The 10154-nt window shown below is 45.0% G+C and overlaps 1 protein-coding gene across 7 annotated transcripts in view; it reads right to left on the bottom strand.

The window, feature by feature from the left end:
• Nucleotides 1–10154, bottom strand: part of Slc7a7 (solute carrier family 7 (amino acid transporter light chain, y+L system), member 7) — a 64710-nt gene that overhangs the window by 43248 nt on the left and 11308 nt on the right. For 5 of the 7 annotated variants that reach the window (XM_013025434.1, XM_013025438.1, XM_013025435.1 and 2 more), the window contains one exon: nt 6167–6707. In XM_013025434.1, coding sequence (XP_012880888.1) covers nt 6167–6665 — 499 coding nt within the window. In that variant the 5' untranslated portion in view covers nt 6666–6707. Of the gene's footprint in view, nt 1–6166; nt 6708–7956; nt 8240–10154 lie in introns of those variants that run through there. The other 2 variants (XM_013025440.1, XM_013025433.1) reach the window with 2 other exon arrangements.

Genomic DNA, 10154 nt, shown 5'->3' with positions numbered 1-10154 from the left:
AAAAAAAAAAAAAAAAAAGAGCCACCAGTGGCCAGTGAATAAGAGCAATTTTAAACACATAATTATCAATACCAAGCTGGGCAATCTTGGTCAGAAGACCAAGATCTAAGGATCACAGTTTAAAGCCAGCCCAGGCAGAAAAGTCCAGTAAATGATACTCTTATCTCCAATTAACCAGCAAAAAGCCAGAGCAGAGCTGTGGCTCAAGCGGTAGAGTGCCAGAGTTGAACAAAAAAGCCAAACAAGAGTGCAAAGCCCTGAGTTCAAGCCCCATTACTAGCACCAAAATAATAATAATAATTAAATACCACACAGTTGAATGAAGATTTATGGTTTCTGAATCTTTGAGATCAAGTTTTCATTTGTTACCCAGGCTGGTCTCAAGTTTATGGACTCAAGAGATCCTTCTGTCCTAACCTCCAAAGTACCAGGAACTGTAGGTGCAAATCATGGCACCTGGCTTCACTGAATTCTCACAGTAATATCTTGGAAAAGTCAGTGCATCATGTACATAAAATTACACAGCTATTGGGGTCAGTCTTAAACAGAGTCTGGTGGACTTTTCACTCTTTAAGAGTTATTGCAAATGTATGCAAGTTATCTCAAATATATACCCTAAGTCCACCTGCTAAACCTGGAGAAGCTCTTCATACCAATCATAGTTAGGCTGCTTTGCTTGTGCTCTTGCAAGGGTCTATATTGTATGTGTATGTATACTTGGCACTTAAGGGTTTGAGTACATTTCCAAAATTAGAAGCAGGAAACTAAAAGGGGTGACTAGTAGAGGTAGACACAGCTGTCAGAGATGACACAAATAGAAATCAGAAAAGAAGAAAACCTAAGAAATTAAGTCAAGCCAGCAGTCTGAGGTGACTGAGGAAGGAAATATTCATGCCTACAAGAAACTCCCTTAGTGGCCTGAGAAGACCTCAGAGTCATACAATCATTAAAATGTACCATGGTAACACTGAGTCACTAAAAGAAATGTCAGATTTCAAGGCAAGAAAACATACTGTTGGTCTCAAAGAGAAGTCAGGCCAAGATGGTTAAAATAACAGAATTCTGGTACTTACGATGATGATTGTCAAAACTATTAAATGGAATGATCCTTCTCTCCACCAGATATGTATCTGGTGAAGGGGCCTCAAAACTAACAGATCCTAAAACTAGTTCCAAAAGTGAGCCATCTACCAATTCATCCACAAGTGATACAAGAGAAATTAGAAGTCACATGTAAGACTGTGGGGAAAAACCCCCATGTTTCATCACAAGCTGGTGCTTTCCACCCTTCCCTTATTGTTGCCATGCATGACAAACATCCCACACACAGAAATTAGTCTGAGCTGGGAACCTGTGGCTCATGCTTCTAATCCTAGCTACTCAGGAGGCTGATATCTGAGGATCACAGTTCAAAACAGTCCAGGCAGGAAAGTCCATGAGACTCTCATCTCCAATAAACCACTAGAGAACCAGAAATGGCTCTGTGGCTCAACTGGTAGAGCACTTGCCTTGAGCTGAAGAGCTCAGGAATAGCATCCACGCCCAGAGTTCAAACCCTATGACCAAAGAAAAAGAATTTTGTCTGAGCCATACTCAGGGACACAGGAAACACAGGAGCACTCACAGAAAACAACCAGTTCTCTGTATAACAGTATACACACAGAAGAAGTTGAGTACATGGAGCAATGGAGGCTTGAAAAAGAAAATGACACAAGGTTGATTGAAAAGAGTAAATCCAATGAGCAACTGATGCAAAATTCCTGTACACTCCACTGCATCTGTTGCTCCTTACACTGGCAGGAAGTCTGTACTTTTTTACCGCTGGAGGATGAGAAGCATCTCAAAGGCCCTACAGTCTCTTGGGCTGGGGGGAAAAAAAAGGCAATTTTTTTTTTCAAGAACTGAGACAACTGAGAAATGAAGACTAATCCTCTCAGCACCTCCATTATGGCTTTACATAGATTTTATTTATGAGATGGAGAAAAGGTCAAGATGTAGCTTTCAAAGCCTAGCCCATAGAAATTTTCATGCAGGGGCTGGGAAGGTGGCTCAGTGGTAGAACACTTGCCTTGCATGCCTGAGGCCCTGGGTTCGATTCCTCAGCACCACATAAGCAAAAAGAAAAAGGCCAGAAGTGGCATTGTGGCTCAAGTGGTAGAGCGCTAGCCTTGAGCTAAAGAGCTGAGGGACAGCACCCAGGCCCAGAGTTCAGGCCCCACGACCAGACCAAAAATGCGAACTGCCTACAAGAAACTCACTTCAACAGCAAATATTCATAAACTGCAAATTGAAGGATAGAAAAAGATATATCATGCAAATGGAAACCAAAATTGAGCAGGAGAAGCTATATTTAGATAAAATACATTCCAATTTTAAAAATTATTGATTGGGCACTGGTGTCTCATGCCTGTCATCCTAGCTACTCAGGAGGCTGAGATCTGAGGATCATAGTTCAAAGCCAGCCCAGGCAGGAAAGTCTGAGACTCTTATCTCCAATAAACCACTCAGAAAACTAGAAGTGGTGCTATGGCTCAAGTGGTAGAGTGCTAGCCTTGAGCTGAAGAGCTTAGAGACAGCACCCGGGCCCAGAGTTCAAGCCTCATGACCAACAAAAAAAAAAAGTTTGAAGCCATATCAGACAGACACATCCAAAAGACTTTACAATTAACCACAAAAAGACAGAAGTGGAAATGGAGGCATGGCTCAAGTGGTAGAGCACCAGCCTTGAGCAAAGAATCTAGGGAAAATCGAGAAGCCCTTAGTTCAAGCACCAACACTAGCACACAGAAAAAGGAAGGAAGGAAGGCAGGAAGGCAGGCAGGAAGGCAGGAAGGCAGGCAGGCAGGCAGGGAGGGAGGAAGGGAGGGAGGAAGGAAGGGAGGGAGGAAGGAAGGGAGGGAGGAAGGGAAGGGGGAGGGAGGAAGGACCAAGGAAGACAGGAAAGAATTAAAAAGCCAGGTACAGTGACACTTTATAGTATCAACTACTTGAGAGGCTGAAGCAGAAAGATTGCTTGAGCTCAGGAATTTAATGCCAGCTTGGGCAACATAGAAAACTGAATAAAAGCAGGGCATTGGTGGCCAACATCTATAATCCCAAATACTTAGGAGACTGAGATCTGAGAATCTGTGTCCAAAGCAAGCTCTGATAGGAAAGGCCATGAGGTTCTTTGCTCCAATTAACCACCAAAAAGCTGGAAATGGAGCTATGACTCAAGAAACATACCTTGAGCAAAAGCAGCTAAAAGAGCCCAGGCCCTGGGTTCAAACCCTAAGACCGGCATCAAAAAAAAAAAAAGAGGGAGGGGGGCTGGGAAGGTGGCTCAGTGGTAGAGTGCTTGCTTTGCATGCATGAGGTCCTGGGTTTGATTCCTCAGCACCAGAAAAAGCCGGAAGTGGCGCTGTGGCTCAAGTGATAGAGTGCTAGCCTTGAGCTGAATGAAGAGCTGAGGGACAGCGCACAGGCCCAGAGTTCAGGCCCCAGGACAGACAAAAAAAAAAGATAAAGGAATCAATTTGCCAAGAGGATGAAGGAGAAACATTAATATAACAATAGTTGAGGATTCCAACATCCCAACTTCAACACCAATGGACTGATCTTCCAGACCAAAACAAAAAAAGCAATGAAACAACAAAAACCATCAGAGTTCAACTATATTATACACCAAATGAACCTAACGCATAATAACATTTCATCCAACAACTAGAGAAATATTCTTCTCAGTACATGGAACATTCTCCAGTGCATGGAACATTCTCCAAGACTAACCATCTACTAGTCCATAAAACAAGTAACACATTTTTTTAAATAAAATCTTGGCTGGGCACCAGTGGCTTATACCGGTAATCCTAGCTACTCCAGAGGCTGAGATCTAAGGATCTCAGTTCAAAGCCAGCCTAGGCAGGAATCTCTATCAGAATCTTATCTCCAATTAACCATCAAAAAAGGGGGGAATGGGGAGGAGGGGGCTGGGAATGTGGCTTAGTGGTAGAGTGCTTGCCTCCCACACATCAATTCCTCAATGCCACATACACAGAAAAAGATAGAAGTGGGACTGTGGCTCAAATGGTAGAGTGCTAGCCTTGAGCAAAAGAAGTTCAAGGGGGGCTGGGAAGGTGACTCAGTGGTAGAGCGCTTGCCTTGCATGCATGAGGCCCTGGGTTCGATTCCTCAGCACCACATAGCAGAAGAAAAAAAAAGCCGGAAGTGGTACTGTGGCTCAAATAGTAGAGCGCTAGCCTTGAGCTGAAGAGCTGAGGGACAGCACCCAGGCCCAGAGTTCAGGCCCCACAACCAGACCCCCCCCAAAAAAAGAAGCTCAAGGACAATGACCAGAGCTTAAGTCCCAGGACTGGGTGGGGAGGGGGGGTGGCAGAAGTGAAGCTGTGGCCTAAGTAAGAGTGCTAGACTTGAGCAAAACAGCTCAGACAGTGCCCAGGGCCTGAGTTCAAGCCCCAAATTCCCATGAAAATAGATAGATAGATAGATAGATAGATAGATAGATAGATAGATAGATAGATAGATAGATAGATAGAAGAAAAGAAAAAAAACCTAAAAATTAGGTACTGAATGAGTTACCTCAATACAATTAGGACTATCTACATACTGACTGAGAGATAGCTGAAATATTTTCTCTAAGAACAAGACAAAGATGTCCTCTTTCACTATTCTTATTCCACATGGGACTAGAAGTTGTAGATGCAGCAATAAGGTAAGAGAAGAAATAAATAATATTGTATAATTACTCAATAAAAATAAATATTTTTAAAATGCATTGTACTCAAACTGACACATTGACTCAAAACTTCTCTGTTGAACTACTTAAAGATTAAATAGAGAAACAGGAAGGCAGGAAGGAAGGAAGGAAGGAAAAGAGAGAAAGAATTGTAGATAGAATTATATCATCTCATTTTTAGAAAAGACAGAACAAAACTAAGTTCTTTTTTTTTTTTTTTTGGTCGGTCATGGGGCCTGAATTCTGGGCCTGGGTACTATCTATCCCTCAGCTCTTCAGCTCAGACTAGTGCTCTACCACTTGAGCCAAATGCCACTTCTGACTTTTTCTGCTTACGTGGTGCTAAGGAATCGAACCCAGGGCCTCATGCACGCAAAGCAAGCACTCTACCACTGAGCCACCTTCCCAGCCCAAAACTAAGTTCTCTTGATGGAAGAAAATAAGGAAGCACATACCAGCTGTTCATGATACATAGTATGGGAAGTTGGAAGGAAGGTAAGTTGCTTTCTTTCTGCTTTTTTTTTTTTTTTTTTGTCGATCGTGGGGCTTGAACTCTGGGCCTGGGCGCTGTCCCTCAGCTCTTCAGCTCAAGGTGAGCGCTCTACCACTTGAGCTACAGCGCCACTTCCGGTTTTCTGGTGGTTTTTATTGGAGATAGGAGTCTCACGGTCTCTCCTGCCCCGGCTGGCTTTGAACCGTGATCCTCAGATCTCAGCCTCCTGAGTAGCTAGGATTATAGGCGTAAGCCACCAGCGCCCAGCTCTTTCTGCTTTTTTGATTCTGGGGATGGAATGCAATAGTCTTGTGTATGCAAACGCACTACTACTTAACCCTATCCTCAGCCATTTTAGTTTTTTGCTTTTTCTCTCTCCCTTCAGTCCTGTAGATTCAAGGCATGAGGCTTGACATTCTACTACTTGAGCCATGCCTTTTTTTTTTTTTTTGCCAGTCCTGGGGCTTGAACTCAGAGCCTGGGCACTGTCCCTGAGCTTCTTTTGCTCAAGGCTAGCACTCCACCACTTGAGCCACAGCACCACTCCCAGCTTTTTCTGTTTATGTGGTACTGAGGAATTGAACCGAGGGCTTCATGCATGCTTAGCAAACATCTACCACTAAGCCACATTCCCAGTACGCCTTTTGCAGTTATTTCATTTTTTACAAAAAGTGGACCCTATATCCACCTCTAGAATAGCTGGGATTACAGTTATGCACCACCACTCTCAGTTTTACTTCTCTTTAACACTGTGATTCTAATTTCAACACTGGGATACATGGCATTAGGATAACATACACTAATTCTACAACAACAAAAAATGAGGCATTGTCAAAAGCATTCTTTACCCAATCCTTATTTCCTGACTGAACTCACATCCCCATCTCATTCCCCATCCACCTGCTCCCCAACTCCTTTCCAGCCCCAGCCCTACTTACAAATGCAAGCAGCAGCCAGCAGGCGGCCAGCAGCATAGGGAGCACCACAGCTGGGGAAGATGGGCTGCACCATGTAGTTGGCAAAGGTGATGGCAATGATGGCCTGGCTGGTGGGTTCGATGATGAGCAGGGAGGTCCAGAGGCGGATGAAGGCAAGAAATCCCCCGAAGGCTTCCAGGATGTAGGCATAGCTGGCCCCAGATTTCTTAATGGTAGTGCCCAGTTCCGCATAACAGAGGGCCCCAAAGACAGAAAAGAGGCCCCCGATAGCCCACACAACCAGAGAGAGGCCAAAGGAGGCACTGTATCTAAGCACCCCTTTGGGAGAGACAAAGATGCCTGACCCAATCATGTTCCCCACTATCAGGCACACGCCATTGAGCAGCGAGATCTCCTTCTTCAGCTTTACCTGCTCAGCTTCTGGCTTGGCCTCATCACCCAGAGGGGAGGCACTGGCCTCATGCTGGGAGGCCACTTCATACTTGGTGCTATCAACCATGGTAGAAAAGGAAAGTCGTCACCAGCTTCCTGGCATCACCCTCTAAGGAAGAAAGATGAGATATGTTAGGTAGTTTGTAATCACAGAGCAGCTCCCCCTTTACTCTACAGGAGCCAGCATGGGCAGCCCACCCTTCACTTGAGAGACCTCTTCCTTTCTACCTCCAAATAACATCTTCTCCAAGTGACTCAATTTAACTTGAGCACCCATGGCTCATACCCTTAATCCTAGCAACTCAGGAGGATTAAGGTTTGAACCCAGCTGGGGCAGGAAAATTCCAGTAATGAACACAGTAAAAAGCTGGAAGTAGAGGTGTGGCTGAAGTGGTAGGGGGCCAGCCCTGAGCAAAAAAGCTAAGGGACAGCATCAAAGTTCTGAGTTCAATCCGTAATACTAGCACAAAATAAAAAAAAAATAAAAAATAAAAACCCCACACCTGAATCTTAGGATAAGGTACTTACTCTCCAGAGACAGTATCCACCTCTCATCTTTAGGTTGATGTATCCCACCTGATTCACCAACTAGACAGCTAAATCCTAGCCTCTACATGACAGGCAGGGAGGTAGTTTGGCAGCTCCCAGGTGTCATTATATGGGGTTGAGCCCCAGTTTTCAGCCTGTCTCCCCACCAAAAAGAAAAAGTCTCAAATTTCACTTGTGCTGAGATGTAATATGAAGACCCAATCTTGCAAGCAGCTAATTTGTGAAATCCCTTCCCAGTGCTGTCTTTTTTTATCTCCCTAATGGCTTAAGCTTTGAAAAACCTAAAGGCTTTCAGAAAGTTCCTGCTAGAATCACAGCCATCTCCCTACTCAGAAAATCCATTAACAGCAGCTGGCATCTTCAACCCTGGCAAAACCCAAGTAGCCCCATCCCATCCTGGAAGACACAGGCTCTTTTCTTTTTCTTTTTTTTTTCTTTCCCTAGATACCCATCCTAGTATCTAGGATTGCAGACTTCACACCAACACAATTCCCCCAGAAAAGGGTGAGTAAGAGAAAGATAACTTAAATAAGCAGTGGAACCCAGACATGCCTGGAGGCAGCTGATGATGCCTTTCCATCCCAGATGATGCTGAAGAGAGATCACCCAAAAAAAAGGAAAGGAAATAGGTGAAAGCCAGGCTGAGCAGCAGAGAGCTGAGAAATGCAAGTCAGGCAAATGGAGAGATTCCAGAGCAAGAACAGCGGAGGTGCTGTGGACACTGCATAACAGCACTGCAAACACTGCAGGACAGCAGAGGGAGGTTAACAAGGAACATAGGACAAGGAGACGGTGGGACACACACTCACTCCCTGGCCCTGGATCTGAGCAGGTTTCTACTGCAGTTGTCAACAGCAGTCAGAGAGATGAGGCTTCCCAGAACAGTGGTCAGACTGTTCCTCCTTTCAGCTGGCAGTAAAAGGGAAGGCCAGACAAGGGCCTACAGATTTAAGTTAAGAAGGGTGGAGAGCTAAAGTGGACAAAGGAAGGAGTGAGGGAAAGGGAGAGGAGGGTTAAGTAACCGTCTGGGTCCAAAGTTCATGGTTCTTTGCATCAGCAAAGGGGGGAGCACTTGGCTCAGCACTTTCTGTGATAAGAAGGCACTCTAAGGAATCTCCTTTGTCAGCTCTGCTCCTGGACCTGGGGCCCAGCAACAAAGCCAGGAGCTGGGTGGCCATCTCTGCAGCCCTTGGGGGAGTTGTGCCCACGTAAGTTAGCTAAGGACAAGGTGGTGGCACCAACCCCTAGACTTGACTCTCTCACAATCTGAACAATTAAGAAAGGCAGGAAGATTGCAGAATGTGACCCAAAGGATTGTTCACATGCTGAGATTAGAGGAAGTGTAAGTGCAGTTCTAATACCACATGGTTGGGTGTTCTGAAACAAGAACTGGGTACACTTCCTTATGCAGAGAGATGGGTGGCTGCTGGTAAACTTGTGCTGTCACCCCAAATTCTTTTTTTTTCTTTTTTCTTTTTTATGCCAGTCCTGGGGCCTGAACTCAGGGCCTAGAACTGTTCCTGAGCTTCTTTAGCTCAAGGCTAGTGCTTTACCACTTGAGCCACAGCACCACTTCTGACTTTTTTCTGTTTATGTGGTACTGAGGACTCGAACCCAGGGCTTCATGCTTGCACTCTACCACTAAGCTACCTTCCCAGACTTGTCACCCCAAATTCTTTATTTTTTTGCAAGTCCTAGGGCCTGAGTGCTGTCCCTGAGCTTCTTTTGCTCAAGGCTAGCATTCTACTACTACTTGAGCCACAGTGCTACTTCCAACTTTTTCTGTGTATGTGGTAATAATGAGGAATTGAACTCAGGGCTTCATGCATGCTAGGCAAGCACTCTACCACTACGTAACCTTTCTGGCCCTATCACCCCAAATTCTAAGCCTCAAGCTACTTCAAAAAAAACAAGATTAGGAAATGAAGACAGCTAGTCATTAGTGGCTCACACCTATAATCCTAGCTAGTCAGTAGGCTAAGATATGAAAGCCAACCCAGGCAGAAAAATATGAGACTCTTATCTCCAATTAATCAGCAGAAAAGCCAGAAGTAGAGCTGTGGCTTAAGTGGTATAGCACTAGCTTTGAGCAAAAAAGCTCAGGGACAGAGCCTTGAGTTCAAGCCCTAGGACTGGCACTTGTGCATACATGCACACACACACACACATACACATGTATATAAATACATATATCTGGGAAGTGGAGCTGTGGCTCAAAGTAGTAGGGTGCTGGCTTTGAGCAAAAAGGCTCAGAGATAGCACCCAGGCTGAGTGAGTTCAAGCCCCATAACTGACAAAATAAAATAAAATATACAGAGAGAAGATATAGAGAAGAAGGATAGAGAGAAAATATAGAAAGGATACAGAGAATGGATATAGAAAGAAAGAGCCAGGGATGAGGCTATTAGTAGAGTGCTTGCCTGGAATTTTTTTTTTTGGGGGGGGGGTCAGTTGTGGGGCTTGAACTCTGGGCCTAGGCACTGTCCCTGAGCTCTTCAGCTGAAGGCTAGTGTTCTACCACTTGAGCCACAGTGCCCCTTCCAGTTTTCCGGTGGTTTATTGGAGATAAGAGTCACAGATTTTCCTGTCTTGGCTAGCTTTGAACCATGATTCTCAGATCTCAGCCTACTGAGTAGCTAGGATTACAGGCGTGAGCCAACCAGTGTGCCTGGCTGGGTATTTTTTCCCCCAGTCCTGGGGCTTGAACTCAGGGTCTGGGCACTGTCCCTAAGCTTCCCCCACCCCCTCTCAAGGCTAACACTCTACTCCTTGAGCCACAGCACCACTTCTTTCTTTCTTTCTTTCTTTCTTTAATTTACACAGCACCACTTCTGGCTTTTTCTGTTTGTATGTGGTACTGAAGATTCAAACCCAGGGCTTCATGCATTCTAGGCAAGCACTCTATCACTAAGTCACATTCCCAGCCCTGGAATTTTTTTTTTTTTGGTCCGGTCCTGGGGCCTGAACTCTGGGTCTGGGCGCTGTCTCTCAGCTCTTCAGCTCAAGG

The sequence above is a fragment of the Dipodomys ordii genome, unplaced genomic scaffold (genome assembly GCF_000151885.1).
Source record: "Dipodomys ordii isolate 6190 unplaced genomic scaffold, Dord_2.0 Scaffold84, whole genome shotgun sequence".
NCBI classification, from domain to species: Eukaryota; Metazoa; Chordata; class Mammalia; order Rodentia; family Heteromyidae; genus Dipodomys; species Dipodomys ordii.
This window is presented reverse-complemented; position numbering and strand designations above follow the sequence as displayed.